We start from the raw sequence: 17264 nt of genomic DNA, 5'->3' as shown, positions 1-17264 counted from the left end.
TCCACCAAGTGATAGTTGAATCTCCCGAAACTCGTTTCGCGAAGCCATCGGCGATCGTGTGGCGTTTCTCTCTCTCTTCTTTGGTGCCACCTTGAGCCCCACTCTTGGAGAACTTGAACCACGGCCGAAAACGAGTCCGTTACACTTCAGATTATGTCAACATTCTAGGCGCTTTTTTGTTTAATTTTTTGCTTCCTCTCTCAGTCTCTCTCCGCGCGGTTGCTGTTGTTTTCCACGCTTTTAAATTCGCGTTTGCTGCGTGGCAGCAAGTTCTGTTCCGATATCGCTGGCGGCCTCGACGTTGGCCAAAAAAAAGTTATCTTATCAGGGGCGCTCACGGGTCGGTTTCGTGTATGCCGTTGGCTGTCGCCACATTCGTATTCCGTAGACATGTGATAGGCAAAAATTGATTTCTCATTAGACAGGGTAGACAACAACAGGTTGAGCGGCTTGGCCGGAGTCGGTGACCAACCCTACACGAAAGCGGACACCAGCAGCCAGCCGGCCGAATCCAGTTCAGTTGACGACGACGACGACGACGAAGTGGCCACACGAACGGACAATCGATCGATAACTCTTTGGAGACTCTTGGAAACGGAACTAACCGGCAGCAGGAACTTTGGCAAACCTTTTTTCAGCTGCTGGCCGCGCACGATTGGTGAAGAAGAGAGAAGCCCGAGTTGGAACATGGCGGCACCCTAAAGTTGGCCACGGTGGCCCCCCCCGGCTGGAGGGAGTGTTGTGTGATAGGCATGTGGTTGAAAGTAATGTGCTTGCGAGAAGCGGAGAAGAGGCCCAAGATAAACTAATTAACACAGAAAACAATAACAAGTGAAAACGGCAGCAGCTTCGCAAGAAATTCGCACACGCAAGCGCAGTAACAAGTGAGTGCTTTTAACCAGGTGTGACTAACACGCGTGTGTGTATGTGTTAAGGGTTGTGTGTGTGCATGATGGCAGATACTAACGCCACCTCGAATGGTACCACTTCCGGCCAAGAAGCCGTTCCCCAGTGGAAGAAGGAGCTGCTCCAGCGGCGCAAGAACCTAGCGAAAACGATCGGCGCGGCTTCGGTGCCGGTTCACGACAGTGCGTCCACGGTGGCGGCCGCCCTCACGACACCGACCACGCCGAGGGCGGGTGGCCCCGCCGGGAACCCCTTTGGCGGGGCTCCAAACGTCAGCAGCGGCAGCAGCAGCGGCAGTGGTCAAAAAGGTACGCGCCCCAAGCTCATTATCGCTGATGAACTCGATTTTTTTTGTGTTCCTTCTGGTTTTTTTTTCTCTGTTGTTTTATCTTGATTTTTCCGTTAATTTGTTTTCACCCGACGACGATAACACATTCCGACGCGGAGGCTTTTGGGGTCGGTTTTGGCCGGTTGTGTGTTTATCTATCGCGTAGCTCGGGAAATTGGGAGCGAACTGACCAAAAAATGCCACCGCAACGTGGGTTTGTTTTATCGATTTTGTGTTGTAAAAGTGTTTGTAAATATATTTTAGGATTTAAATTTAGATAAAACTGATAACGATGTGCCAATCTCATTACGGACTTTTTAAAGGGGGATTAGCGTAAGATTATCTTGTTTGACGGTTTTTTTTTCTAAATGATAAAGATTGTTTAAGCTCTGCTTTTAACGGTTTTAAGTCATCAAACTTGTTAGTGGATCTCCAGCGCTGGTGGCAAACATCGAAGCAAATCAAATTTGCACCCGACGTGAACCCCACGGCGGTACCTGTCGCGGTAGCAAATTTGCTCTCAGTTCTTGGGGATTTGCGACCCAGTATTCAGTCTGTTTTCTATCGCTTCAAATGGAATAAAGGAGAAAAGCTCGGAACTTAACCTCAAAGGTAAACAACCGAATGAACTTTTTTGACAGGTGTCAGTTCCGGCACTTAGCAATTAAAATTATAATTTTTTCCGGTTGTTCCGTTTCGCATGGACACAAACACTCCTGGTCACGGGTCAAGGACACGGCCACGGGAATGGCCAGGAACAGACACCTACACGGCCAGGGACACGAAAACGGCCAGAAGCACGGGCACGAACACGGGCAGGAGTCCGGACAAGGACACGGCCTAGAGCACGGCCACGGGAACGATCAGGAACAGGCAACTTCGTGGTCAGGTGCACGTACACGAACACGGCCAGAAGCACGGACAAGCACACGGGCACTAAGACGGAAAAAAAACTGGGATTATGACGTTTCGCGTAATCGGAGGCAAATTCAAATTCAAAAAAATGCTAAGTCCCGATTTGACACCTGTCAAACCACTCAAATGGCACTCACAAAATGAATACTGAGTTCTTTGAGTTCATTTGCTACGTCACGGTTTTCTCCTCTATAGAGGAGAAAATCAACTCGCGACAAAATTTTGAGGCTTGGAATTTTGACAGGTATGATTTTCATAAAGTATTCGCCTCCTTTTCTCTCCCACAGAAAACCTGGGAACGAGGTAGCTGTCAAACTAGGCCAAAATATTAAAGTCACTCTCAAAATGAACTTTGAGTGATTTGAGTTCATTTCTGACGTCACGATTTTCTCCTCTAAAAGCAAGAAAACCGTGACGTAGCAAATGAACTCAAAGAACTCAGTATTCATTTTGTGAGTGCCATTTGAGTGGTTTGACAGGTGTCAAATCGGGACTTAGCATTTCTTTGAATTTGTTTCCGATTGCGCGAAACGTCATAACCCGAGTTTTTTTCCGTATAAGTGCCCGTGTGCTTGTCCGTGCTTCTTGCCGTGGTCGTGTATGTGCACCTGACCACGTAGTTGCCTGTTCCTGGTCGTTCCCGTGGCCGTGTCCTTGTCCGGACTCCTGCCCATGTTAGTGCCCGTGCTTCTGGCCGTTTTCGTGTCCCTGGCCGTGTAGGTGCCTGTTCCTGGCCATTCCCGTGGCCGTGTCCTTGCCGTGTTCCTGGTCGTGTTTGTGTCCATGCGAAACGGAATAACCGGAACAAAATTATAATTTCAAATACGTACGTAAGTCCCGGAACTGACACCTGTCAAAAAAGTTCATTCGGTTGTTTATCTTTGAGGTTAAGTTCCGAGCTTTTCTCCTTTAATAACACTTTACACAGGAAAATCGAAACAAGCACGGAAAAAAATAAATATTAAAAAAAAAATAAAAAGATTAAAATGGAAATTTTTTAAAAAGTATACAATTTTTTTTTTAGTTTTAACAAAAAATTTAAAAGAATTATGAAATTTATAAAAAAAATAAAAGCTTAAAAGAAATTAAAATTTAAAACAAAAAAATTAATGAAATATTGAGAAATTTGGAAAAATTGAAAAAAAATCAAACCATCCACATTAACGACCCCCAGGCCTTTTGTGGTCTCTATTGCAAGTTTTTGTTCGACCCTAGGAGTCCGAAGGCTTGAATGGAGAGAGCACCCAAACATCTTTCTACTTCAAGGAACCTTCCACCCCAGTGTTTGAACTGACGACCTTCGGATTGCGAGTCCAACCGCCGCCAGCGATTCCACCGGAGTAGGTTTGGTTTGGTGTGTTATTTGTACTTTGGCATGGAGACGACTCCAACACCTGGAATGACTTAACGGCCTAACAACCAAGGTCGGGACCGACATTTTATTTCCTCATCCGATGGAAGATAAAACAAAACTGAAAAAAAAATAAAAAATTAAAAAAAGATTAAAATTTAAAATTTTTTAAAACTTTCAAAGAAAATTAAAAATTAAAAAAAAAAATCTGAAAAAAAATTAAAGCTAAAAAAAATAAATCAAAAAATTCGTTAAAAATTAGAGCCTAAAATAATTTATAATATTGATGAAAATATAAATTTAAAACCTAAAATCTAGACTTTTTGGTAACGTCCTATAATCAAACGTAAACATTTAGTGTATCCCGCTAAATCCGATGGAGGTGTGAGAGGGACATATCATAAAACGGAGTGACTTTGATAGGTTTGCAATTTTTCCGCAAAATGAAGAGTACAATTAAAATACGTACGGAATGGTGAAGAATAATACTGGCCGTGATAGAGAAGTGTTTAAAGTACCTCAAGAAGAACTTTTCATAAAATTTTGAAAAGTTTAAAAAGATAGTTAACTATAGTTAAGAAAATGTTGATGAAAGCCATTATTTTAAACTTCTAAACTTGTCATGATTTTCTCAATGAACATGATTTTGAATCGGAAAACGGAATGCATTTTCGGATTCTTTGGACAATTTTGCACTAGGAGAATGTTAAATAAGTTTTTAAATAATAAATAATCTGTGTTTTTGATACACAATTTAAAAAAATCTCAAAATTTACAGACAATTTCAGTTGAACAAATTTCATGTGAAATGGGAAAACATGCACGAATGCTTCGAATTCAGTACAAAATACAGTATAAATCGTTAATTTTATAAACAAAACTAGTTTTAACGAATTTCAGGCAAAATTCCGACTTTTTAGCACCTAAAATTTATATGTATTTTGTTTAAAAAGCTTATAAACTTAGTTAAGGGGTTACATACATGTACAAAATTTTATATTACAGAATATTTGTTAAATCCACTCAAATCACTCTAATCACTCCTGAAAGTGTCATGAAGATATTTCATTATTTAACTGAGCTCGACTCAGAGCAAGGGTGAGATGTAGGTGTAAGGGCAGTGCGTGTTCGTTGGGAACCTAGTGCATAAGATCGGTCAAGGCCCGTTCATACAATGAAAATTGCGAGTTGCGCACAATGTTAACAAGTAAAACTATGACTATCAATTCACCCAGGAATATAAGCCAAGAATTTTTAACGTAACTATTTTTCTAAACACTATTGAAATAACTTTTTTTTTCCAAAATAATGTATGGACTTTGTGTGGCCTACCCCAGTAGATTGGATCATACAAAAATGTTCAAATTTGTGTAACCCAATCTCACCCCTTATACCAAATGCCACCCTTGATGACGGTACTTTGAATGTTTCATTTGAATAATTGAAATTGAAATGTTTGTTTAACAATGTGCATTTTTTTCATTTTCAATAACGTGTATACTACAAAAAAACGAAAATTTATATTTCAACTTAATTCACAAATTGTTATTTTTCCACAATAAAGAAACATTGACCCAATTTTCCAAACATTTTAAGGCAAGAAATGCTTCCAAGTTTATCACATATAACGCCATAAATTTCTTTCCTAAGTTCGCGGAAGTGTCAATCACACCAGCGATAACATCCATCAAAATCGATCGCAGTTCGCGAACTTTTAACCCCCTCACCATAATAGCGCAAAAATAAACCGATAAGATATCGCAACAAATGCCTTCCCCGGTATCAACAAGTGCTCCAAATTGTATACATCGGGTATTGAGTTAGTGCCACTCATTGTTTACCAAAAAAATACAATTGCTAACTTTGAAGCGCTCGCTTGTGTAGCTTTTACAGCCAAACTTTTTTTTTTCGTAAATTTTCAATTCGTTTGACGATTCGTCCAACATTGAATGCAAACGTAGCAGCTTTTTTTCTGACTGTTTCACACACAACCGACAAACCAACAAAAAATAGCACAACAATGTTTGTGATCTGGTCCAGTCCAGTCAGTCCGGCACATTGTTCTACTTTCGTTTGATGACTTTGTTTGCCCATTCGTTCGCTGCTTGCGCACTTGCTATTTTTGTTTTTATTTTTGCGGTTCCTCCGCGTTTGCGTTACTGTTACTGGTTTGTTGAGTTTCATCTTTGCACAAGTGGTAAAGTTGAGGTTCTTCACTGAAAAAAAGAAACAGTTACTGTTGGAATTATCTGAATCGATAAACTTTTATTGTTTGATAAAAATCATTTTGTGCTATCGTATTATAATGGGTTTAATGCATCTAAAGAAGTTGATCTTGACAACTTTTTTGAAAATTAAAAATCGATTTAAGTCAGAAAAAAAAGTTCTGAGTTAAAATTTCTAACTTTTTCCTTAAAGATGATCTTGAAATGTTGATTGGCAAATGTCCCTTCCCGGATTAGTATTCAAAAGGACGTAAGCCATTGCACAGTGGTCCAGATCGTGAAATTAAGTGGAAAATTGATTTTCCAAAAAGTGAAGTTTTGGAGCTTTGGTGTCTTCAGAAGAGTTATTGCAAACTGAAAGGGACAACTTTTGGTTTCAGGAAAATTTTTGGGAATTTTTTCGTCTTCTAAAAAGTTTTTGGGCTTGCCAATTCAAGCAACTTTGTTGAAGACATCAAAATTTTATCTCGTAATCTACGACTTCTGTGACCAAATTTATGGAAAGCATCTGGGCAAACCTTCAAAAATCAGTTTTTTGAACGTGGCCATTCAGGATTATGTTTTAGACAAAAGTGATATTCGGAGCACTTTTAGAGCTCTAAAAAAACATTTTTATTATTTGACAAGTCTATTTGGACTTAGGGATCACAAGTTATAGCTATTTCAAATTAAAAAAGATGTATTTTTTAAACTTACCCGCTGAATCTGAATCTTCCCTCAGATTTGAGCCAAAATGTAAAAAATCGATTATTGTCAATATTTTAGGTATAAATGATACTTTTACATAGAAACCCAAAACATGACCAAAATCGATTTTTTTTACACTTTGGCTCAATTCTGAGGGCTGATTCAGATTCAGCGGGAAAAAATACATGGAAAAACATGTATTTAGACAATTTTCGAATTTCGCTAGGGTGGTCCCATATGGTTTTCCCATGAAAATTAGACTGTTTCAAATGAAAATATCCCGAGTTTCAAGAAAAACACCTCTGAGATTTTTTCAGCGTTTGTAGTGCTGGATCTCCTCTTTCGAATGCAACCTGGGGCTTGAAATTTGGCATGCGCTTTTTCGAGATATTTAAGTTTAAAAATGCATCTTGTTTACCTTAAAATAGCTGTAACTTTTAGTCCTTAAGTCCAAATAGACTTGTCAAACAATAAAAATGTTTGTTTTTACGAGCTCTCAAAGTGCATCAAACATCACTTTGATCTAAAACTTAACTCTGAGTTGCCAAGTTCAAGAAACTGATTTTTGAAGGTTTGCTTTCTATAAATTTGGTAGAAGGTGTAGATAACGACATAAAATTTTGATGTCTTCGACAGAGTTGCAAGCCTAACAACTTTTTAGAGGAAGGAAAAATTCCCGAAAATTCTGCCCAAAAAGATGCATGATATTGTTGATCTACACGTCCTTCAAGTGTCCTAAACTAAAAATGAATGAAATTATGTATCATTTTGGAGAAATACGAAAATAAGTGTAGAAGGTCACGGTGGCTGTTACGGATTTTTGAAAACTCACCCGAGAAATTACTTCAGTAAAAAAACAAAAAAAAACTAAAGATCTAAAGAACTACAGAACTAAAGAACTTAAGAACTAAAGAACTACAGAACTAAAGAACTAAAGAACTAAAGAACTAAAGAACTAAAGAACTAAAGAACTAAAGAACTAAAGAACTAAAGAACTAAAGAACTAAAGAACTAAAGAACTAAAGAACTAAAGAACTAAAGAACTAAAGAACTAAAGAACTAAAGAACTAAAGAACTAAAGAACTTAAAAACTAAAGAACTACAGAACTAAAGAACTAAAGAACTTAAAAACTAAAGAACTACAGATCTAAAGAACTAAAGAACTAAAGAATTAAAGAAATAAAGAACTAAAGAACTAAAGAACTAAAGAACTAAAGAACTAAAGAACTAAAGAACTAAAGAACTAAAGAACTAAAGAACTAAAGAACTAAAAAACTAAAGAACTAAAGAACTAAAGAACTAAAGAACTAAAGAACCACAGAACTAAAGAACTAAAGAACTAAAGAACTTAAAAACTAAAGAACTACAGAACTAAAGAACTAAAGAACTTAAAAACTAAAGAACTACAGATCTAAAGAACTAAAGAACTAAAGAACTAAAGAATTAAAGAAATAAAGAACTAAAGAACTAAAGAACTAAAGAACTAAAGAACTAAAGAACTAAAGAACTAAAGAACTAAAGAACTAAAGAACTAAAGAACTAAAGAACTAAAGAACTAAAGAACTAAAGAACTAAAAACTAAAGAACTAAAGAACTAAAGAACTAAAGAACTAAAGAACTAAAGAACTAAAGAACTAAAGAACTAAAGAACTAAAGAACTAAAGAACTAAAGAACTAAAGAACTAAAGAACTAAAGAACTAAAGAACTAAAGAACTAAAGAACTAAAGAACTAAAGAACTAAAGAACTAAAGAACTACAGAACTAAAGAACTACAGAACTAAAGAACTAAAGAATTAAAGAACTAAAGAACTAAAGAACTAAAGAACTAAAGAACTAAAGAACTAAAGAACTAAAGAACTAAAGAACTAAAGAACTAAAGAACTAAAGAACTAAAGAACTAAAGAACTAAAGAACTAAAGAACTAAAGAACTAAAGAACTAAAGAACTTAAAAACTAAAGAACTACAGAACTAAAGAACTAAAGAACTTAAAAACTAAAGAACTACAGATCTAAAGAACTAAAGAACTAAAGAATTAAAGAAATAAAGAACTAAAGAACTAAAGAACTAAAGAACTAAAGAACTAAAGAACTAAAGAACTAAAGAACTAAAGAACTAAAGAACTAAAGAACTAAAGAACTAAAGAACTAAAGAACTAAAGAACTAAAGAACTAAAGAACTAAAGAACTAAAGAACTAAAGAACTAAAGAACTAAAAAACTAAACAATTAAACAACTAAAGAACAAAATTACTAAAGAACTAAGAATGCAAGCTGGCTTTTGACATAGGGAATACATGGATGAAGTTTCATTAAAACTTAAACTACGAAGTAAAACGATTTTCGAAAACTTAGAACATTACTCAGTTACCTTTTGCAGCAAGAACCAAGCATGTAAATATGTTTTTCGAAAACATCTTATGAATTACCTGCAGCTTGTGAGAGAAAAACAAAAAGAAATATATAAAAAAGGTGTTCGATAATTTTAATTTTGAGAGATATTTACCAATCTGTTGAGGTTGTTAGTTTAACTTGATGAAGAATATGTTTGTCAAAACAAATGAACTCTACAAATTTTAAAAGTCGCAGATGAGTACAAAATGAACTGAAATAAAAAAAAATATTAAAAAAGTTTTTTTTTAAATTGTACTCTCTGTTGAGTTATTATTTTTTTTCAATTTAACCCTCTACAGCCTAATTTTTTTTTCTGATTTTTTTTATTTTTCCGTGTTTAGTAGGTCATTTTGAGAAACTTTTGTTCTACGAAAAACTTTACTTCACTTGTATTATGTTTTTCTTGTTTCATTTTTAGTATTTTAATTTGCATTTATCTTGTTCTATTTATGTTTGTTTTTGGTTTATTCTACCACCTCCTATCATTACATTTTGCCTATCTAATTTTTTCATGTTTTTGTTGTCACTTTTTTTTCTTGTTTTTTACATTTTCTGCTATAAAATGGCACCATTATCATTAACATTGTAAAAAAATGCGTAGAGGCATAGTCTGGGACACTACAAAAATTAATGCATACTTCTTTTTACTTTAAATATAGGAAATGTTAGTAAAAAACACTGCCAAAGTTGTCCCCCAAAAAAATACATTTTTTAAAACATTGGCAAAATCACATAATACAAGTTAAACATCCAACCCATAAATTTTCTAAAATTTTAAGAGTTCTTCTTTCCAATGCTTTTTAAAGATCAAAAATTGGTTGAAAAATGGATTTTTGGCGATTTTTTAAATCGAATCCCGTCTAAAGGCGGGGTTGGGTTGTAGAGGTTAATAGCAAAGAAATTGATCAAGTGCCAGATTTAAGACAACTTTGAGATTAAAAGTAATGTTGATTGCTTTGCTGGCCAAACGTAATAACCACGCACCGATACTCTGGACTGTCATCACGACACATGGCCGATTTTTTTTAATTATTTTTTTTAATGCGCTTTTCGTGAAGCTGTAACATAAGATTCCATTTTGATATGATACCATTAGTTAGGTGCTTTTTGTTGATGACACCATCATCAAAGGTATTTCTATCACGTTGCATCAACGGGGTTTATGCTTTTCGGTGCTACCCATTGTAAGCACTTTGACCAAGCAGCTTTGAAGTTACCCAATTGACCCATTTGAAACGCAATCGCAACGCAATTTCGCCCGAGCGACTTAAGTACTTTTTATCGATGGCACGATGACGATGTAGGAACAAAAAAAACGCCTCAATTTGGCAAATTTTCCCCCTTGGTAAGCGCGAAATGAAACCACTCTCCAAGTACCTCGCGCGTCGCAAAGTACCACAAACACATGCCCATATCGGTTGGTGTGTCTCACCTTAACAATCAGCAAAATACATACTTTACTCCCGCTGCCAACCATAACAACAGGTGTTTGGTGATGATTTATTTCGATTTGTTTTTGCTGCGTTACCTTCAACCAAAAAAAAAGAAAAACATTACCAGAAAAGGCCCAAGTGGCGCTTCTGGCCCCAAAGCCCCGACCGGAGGTTGCCCACATGTGGGGAGGTTCATTTACATTTTACCCGCACACACACATGCAGCGCGATCATTATTGTACATTCGAACGGAACCAACGCCACTCTTTCTCTGCTAGCCGGTCCAAGTACTTACCTGCATACGTGTGAGTGCTGTATGTGTGTTTGTACGTGTGCACATATTATTTAATGCTGAAAAAACAACGGCATGAAAGTGGTGAGGCAAAAAAAACTTTTTAATCGATTTGAATATGAAAACGCAAACTTTGCGCAAATATAAGCCAAATAGTCAGAGTGGGATGAGGAAGACATAGGAGCCGGCGAACCGAGTGTGTGGTGGAGCCACGGAAAAATACACGAAAAAAAAAATCGAAATGCCTAAACAAAATATGGGAAAATTTAAGTTTGCTTAAAATTATCATTTCGCACTACTTAATTAACAAAGCAACATAATTTGAGATAATCTTTTAGCATATGTTTATGTAAGAGAAAACGAAAAAAATGATTCATGAAAAATGAAGTTTCATCACATCTTTGAAATTCAAATAATTTTTTAAACAATCAGGAGAAATATTCTAAAGTAGGCAGTTGTGAATATTTTCAAAGATTACAAATCAAAATTGATTTCAAAAAGCTTGAATAAAAAGTGCAATGAACTTATACAAATTGATCATGTATTAAACAGTATTGATAATCCTGATGCAGAAGTCCACAGAGAAATTCTTTTCGCAATCGGTCGATTTCATGAAATTTTAATTTCTAAATTTGACTGTAGAGCAACTATCTCAGATTCCGGTCATTCGATTTTTTTTGTATTTTTTAATCCGGCTGAAACTTTTATGGTGCTTTTGGTATGCCCAGCCAATTCGTATCTTTAGTTTGTCCATATAATTTTCCATACAAATTTGGCAGCTGACCATACAAAAATGATGTATGAATATTCAAAAAATCTGTACCTTTTGAAGGAATTTTTTGATCGATTTGGTGTCTTCGGCAAAGTTGTAGGTATGGATAAGGACTACACTGAAAAAAAAATGAAGTAATGTTTTGTCATTAAAACTTTTTTTTATGTTTTAGGGGACATCAAATGCCAACTTTTCAGAAATTTCCAGGTTGTGCAAAAAAAACTGTTCGAAATAAATTTTTACGATCAATATTTCGATTTAAAAAAACAGTATTGATTCAAAAAATCAAAACTCGGTCAAGATTTTTTGCACAACCTGGAAATTTCTGAAAAAATGGCTTTTAATGTCCTTAAAGGAACATAAAAAAAGTGTTTTTTTTTGCAAATCAAATTTTAGTGACTAAAAGTTAAGTTAAAAAAACATTTTTTCTACCGCGTATCATTTTTTCAGCGTAGTCCTTATCCATGCCTACAACTTTGCCCAAGACACCAAATTGATCAAAAAATTCCTTCAAAAGATACAGATATTGGAATTTTCATTCATCATTTTTGCATGGACAGATGCCAAATTTGTATGCAAAATTATATGGTCAAACTAATGGTGCAAAATGGCTTCTTTGGGAATACCAGAGGCACCGAAAATGTTTCAGCCGGATTAAAAAATACAAAAATGAAAATTCAAAAAGATCGATTTCTAGAGAATTGCTCTGTAATTGTTGGGGCTACGTTCTATGACCAAAGAAAGAATTTTGCATCAATCACACAAATCTCAATACAATTTTGGCAACTGTCCATACAAAATTCGAGGGATCAAAGAATCCAATTTTCAATGTAAATTCTAAAATTTCTACATTGATTTAAATATTTTGAATATATTTCTATACAAAAGATTGCAAAGTTTCTCAAAGATTTGATTATTTAGCATTGAAAATCGGACCGCTAGTTTCCCAGTTATTGACAGTTGAAAATGAAGGCTTAGAAAACATGTCAAATTCAATTATTCTCAATAATATAATTCTGTATCTCAGTACAAATATTAGCTACTGACTTAGCCAAAATGCTTCGATCAAAAAAATATATATATATACAAATCAAATCTATTTTTATTTTTCTTGGAGAAACGCTAAAAAATTATAATATTAATCTTAAATTTTGGAAAACGAATGAGCGTCATCGAAATCACGTACACCAGTTGTAACCAACACTGCAGATCAAATTTGCTTGTTCAAAAATGACTTCCTTAATCCATAATTCCTTAATTATGTCTTGCCTTAACTATACGGATAGAAATCATGCAATCATATCCGGTAACTGTATGTTTTTTGAAATTCCTAAACATAGAAATGTTTCCAAAATCCATAACATTTTTTTCTGATTTCGAGCAGCAACTTTGTCGATTTTGAAAACATTTACATCAAAATCGAGAAAAATGTTTCTATGTTTAGGAATTCAAAAACTTAGAGTTACCGGATATGCCTACAAGATTTCTATCCATGTATGAAATTAAGATAAAAAAAATTATGAAAAAGGGTAGAAAATTTCAACATTGAAAATCGGACTATTAGCTCCCGAGATATCGGTGATCATAAAACGAGGGCTAAATGGGCAACACTAAGAAAATCTTATTTTTCTGTTTTTAAATCTGCAAAAGCTGTATCAAAGAAGTAAAAATAAAATGATTTTTTCAGCTCTACAATTATTTTTTTCCAAAAATGGGCAATCATAGGCACTATTATTTAAAATTGAAAAATGCGGCTTTTTTTCAAAAAAGGCTACCTAAACATTTCTAATACTTGAAAATGATGCACTTTATGAAAATTTCGCTTCAGTACTTTTTGATTGCAAATTTAATTTGTTTATTTTTATACAGTTCAGACTCGATTATCCGAATGTTTGTATGGAACTTCGGATAATCAAATAACGAGCAAAAAAAAATCATGTTTTTTTTATTACTTTAAACATCAAATTCGAGTTCTGCGACCCCATTTTAATCAAATTTGAATGGCTGATTGCCTGTAAAATTACAAAAATTCATTTCAATATTTCATTATCGTCATTTTGGCCGCCATCTTGGATTTAAAATATATAAATCACTTTACAGTAGTTTAAGGGTCATACTTAAGCTCAACAATCAAAAATAAGACAACGAAAAAAAAAAATTTAAAATAGTATTTTTTAGTATCCAGTTGTTTTGTCCTTTTAAGATTAAAATATAAATACTATTTCAAAAAACATGATTTACTCAGAGATTTTTTGCTCTTTCTGGAATTTCCTGAAAAGATGGCACTTTTTGTTTTCTTAAAACTTAAAACAAAACTAAAAGTTGTGTTTAATTGAAAACAATTATCTGACAAAAAGTGATTTTGAAAATATGCATTTTTTTCCGTGTATCAATTGAGCAATTCTCTACGAAATCGTTCTTTTTTCTTAAATTTTAATTTTTGGATTTTTTAATCCGATTGAAACTTTTTTGGTGCCTTCGGTATGCCTAAAGAAGCCATTTTGCATCATTAGTTTGTCCATATAATTTTCCATACAAATTTGGCAGCTGGCCATACAAAAATGATGTATGAAAATTCAAAAATTTGTATCTTTTGAAGGAATTTTTTGATCGATTTGGTGTCTTCGGCAAAGTTGTAGGTATGGATATGGACTACACTGGAAAATAATGATACACGGTAAAAAAAATGGTGATTTTTTATTTAACTTTTTGTCACTAAAACTTGATTTGCAAAAAAAACACTATTTTTATTTTTTGATATGTTTTAGAGGACATCAAATGCCAACTTTTCAGAAATTTCCAGGTTGTGCAAAAAATCTTTGAGCGAGTAATAAATTTTTGAATCAATATTGATTTTTTCAAAAAATCGAAAAATTGGTCGCATAATTTTTTTAACTTCATTTTTCGATGTTAAATCAAATTTGCAATCAAAAAGAACTTCAGTGAAATTTTGATAAAGTGTACCGTTTTCAAGTTAAATCCATTTTTAGGCGACTTTTTTGAAAATAGTTGCAGTTTTTCTTTTTTTTTAAATTAGTGCACATGTTTGCCCACAATTTCAAAAAAATATTTTTGAAAGGTTTCTCTATATTTTACATTTTTGAAATTTGTTGATACGACCCTTAGTTGCTGAGATATTGCCATGCAAAGGTTTATAAACATAAAAAAATTATATTTTCTAAGTCCCACCCAAACAACACACCATTTTATAATTTCAATATCTCAGCAATTAATTGTCCGATTTTCAATGTTAAATATGAAACATTCGTAAAATTTTCCGATCTTTTCGAAAAAAATATTTTCAAAAATTTTAAACCAAGACTAACATTTGAAAAGAGCGTAATCTTGAGTGTTTGGCCTTTGTTTAATTTTTTTTTCGAAAAGACCGGAAAATTTTACGAATGTTTCATATTTTAACATTGAAAATCGGACCATTAGTTGCTGAGATATCGACATTAGAAAATGGTGTGTTGTTTGGGTTGGACTTAGAAAACATCAATTTTCCTGTTTCTTAACCTTTGCATGGCAATATCTCAGCAACTAAGGGTCGTATCAACAAATTTCAAAAATGTAAAATATAGAGAATTTTCTCAGTCTTTCAAAAATATTTTTTCAAAAGTGGGCAAACATGTGCACTAATTTAAAAAAATTAAAAACTTCGACTATTTAAAAAAAAAGTCACCTAAAAGTGAATTTAACTTGAAAACGGTGCACTTTATCAAAATTTCACTGAAATACTTTTTGATTGCAAATTCGATTTTACATCGAAAAATGAAGTATGTGGTGTTCATTTTGTATGCAATACTAGTTCGGCCACTACCCTTTTTTCCACAAGAAACCGGACTTGGATTGACTTGAGGCCGCGTCCCCCACCTTGCTCCGTAAAACGAAAACGAAAACGAAATTCGATTTTACATCGAAAAATGAAGTTGAAAAATTTTTGCGACCAACTTTCGATTTTTTGAAAAAATCAGTATTGATTTAAAAATTCATAACTCGCTCAAAGATTTTTTTGCACAACTTAGAAATTTCTGAAAAGTTGGCTTTTGATGTCCACTAAAACATATCAAAAAATAAAAATAGTGTTTTTTTTTTTGCAAATCAAGTTTTAGTGACGAAAAGTTAAATAATTTTTTTTGTACCGTTTATCATTATTTTCCAGTGTAGTCCATATCCATACCCACAACATTGCCGAAGACACCAAATCGATCAAAAAAATTCTTCAAAAGATACAGAGTTTTGAATTTTCATACATCATTTTTGTATGGCCAGCAGCCAAATTTGTATGGAAAATTATATGGACAAACTAATGATGCAAAATGGCTTCTTTGGGCATACCGAAGGCACAAAAAAAGTTTCAGTCGGATTAAAAAATACAAAAAAAAAATCGAATGACCGAAATCTGAGAGAACTACTCAATTGTTTTCGGTGTAGTCCTCATCTATCTTACAACTTTTTCGAAGGCACCAAATCGATCAAAACATTCCTTCAAAAAACAATTTGTATGGAAATAGTAGTTTATGCAACAAGTTGCAAAAAGAGGATTTTTTCAGCACGAGTCGTACATTTATCCAACGAGGTTCACCGAGTTGGATAAATACGAAGAGTGCTGAAAAAATCAAGTTTTGCAACGAGTTCCATACAACATTTTTTGCAATTCCAAAAAACACACACTGAGTGAAATTCTATGTCAAATTTTCATGTATTTTGTCAATAAATCGTTTAAATAAAAAAAAAATGTTGAAAAGTGTTACTTTTCGAAACAAGTGCTGAAAAGTTCAACATTTCAGCACCCATTTGAGTGCTGAAAAGTAGAACTTTTCAGCATTTATTTTGAAAAGTGTTGCTATTCGATTCTGTTATTTTTGGTACAGAAAAGTAGGCTATTTCGTCGTTCAAGAATGACAGGAAAAGTAAGTAGTTTCACGACGGAATTGCAAAAATAATATTGACAAACTGAAGATGCAAAGTGGTTTCTTTATGCATACAGAATTCAATAAAAAATCAGGCAGATTGATAAAACAAAAATTAAAATGAAAATAAGGCTCATTTTGTAGAGCATTCCCTTTGTCACATTTTCTTTGAAGGATAATTTATTTGAATTCTTTCAATCCGTTTCATATCTGCTGTTGAATTTGTTTTAAATAACTTCTGAAATGAGTCAAAATTGATTTGTAAAAATGGCAGATGCACGTTAGAAAATTGATTACAATAAAATTTAATGTCAGTTCTTCCAGTGTCAGAATACCCGCGAAAGAGATTCGCCGAAACACTTCTATTTGGTGCATTATGGCTTAGGCCGCCAGGTGGCAAAATCAACGCCAGCTGGAATCATTTCAGCCAGATTTCTTCGCAATGTGTGGCTCTGATTTCGGACTGAACTCGCTTCTTGTGTGATGCGAATCCACTTCGCCCCGGACACTGACGCTTCTTCAGTCCTCGTCATCTGTGCCACATTCCAGCGGTCCGGTTCGCTGGCAACCTGTTTATAACTCGTACTTGGGGTTATTTCACCAGAGATGACACGAACAAAGTGTGTGCCTCCTTGATTAACGACTGTTTGTGCGAAGGATTTCGGAAATTCAAATTTGGAACACGGCAATATTTCGCCGACCACCCCCTGAAAAGTGGGTTAATACCATCAATTGTTTGCTCGATTTTCCTTGAATTCCTATTAAAAATACCCTCATTGGTATGTACGTCCCGCCGCCGATAGCCATCGCGCGAAAGAGCTTTATCTACTTACTGAAACGTGACACTCTGGCGACGGGATCAACCCGTCCCCGCGCGCTCGGGCTGTCCCACATAAAACTGAACACAAATCCGACCTACTTGTCCCCCTTCTGCTCCTCCTCGCTCGTATACGCGTGTTCTACTTTGGGTCGTACTCCGGTTTTTATTTTTTTTTAAATTCGCGCTCACCTCAATCCGGCTGGCCGCCAGACCTTGGTCGTTCGTTGGTCA

At 34.6% G+C, this 17264-nt stretch overlaps 1 protein-coding gene across 3 annotated transcripts in view; it reads left to right on the top strand.

Annotated features, from left to right (window-relative positions):
• Positions 1-923: 923 nt before the first annotated feature.
• Positions 924-17264, top strand: part of LOC6041806 (mucin-5AC) — a 133511-nt gene continuing 117170 nt past the window's right edge. For all 3 annotated transcript variants that reach the window (XM_038266086.1, XM_038266085.1, XM_038266087.1), the window contains exon 1: positions 924-1214. In XM_038266086.1, coding sequence (XP_038122014.1) covers positions 950-1214 — 265 coding nt within the window. In that variant the 5' untranslated portion in view covers positions 924-949. The remainder of the gene's footprint in view (positions 1215-17264) is intronic.

The sequence above is a fragment of the Culex quinquefasciatus genome, chromosome 3 (genome assembly GCF_015732765.1).
Source record: "Culex quinquefasciatus strain JHB chromosome 3, VPISU_Cqui_1.0_pri_paternal, whole genome shotgun sequence".
NCBI classification, from domain to species: domain Eukaryota; kingdom Metazoa; phylum Arthropoda; class Insecta; order Diptera; family Culicidae; genus Culex; species Culex quinquefasciatus.
Note: the sequence above shows the minus strand (reverse complement) of the source record. Positions and strands in the feature narration are given on the sequence as shown.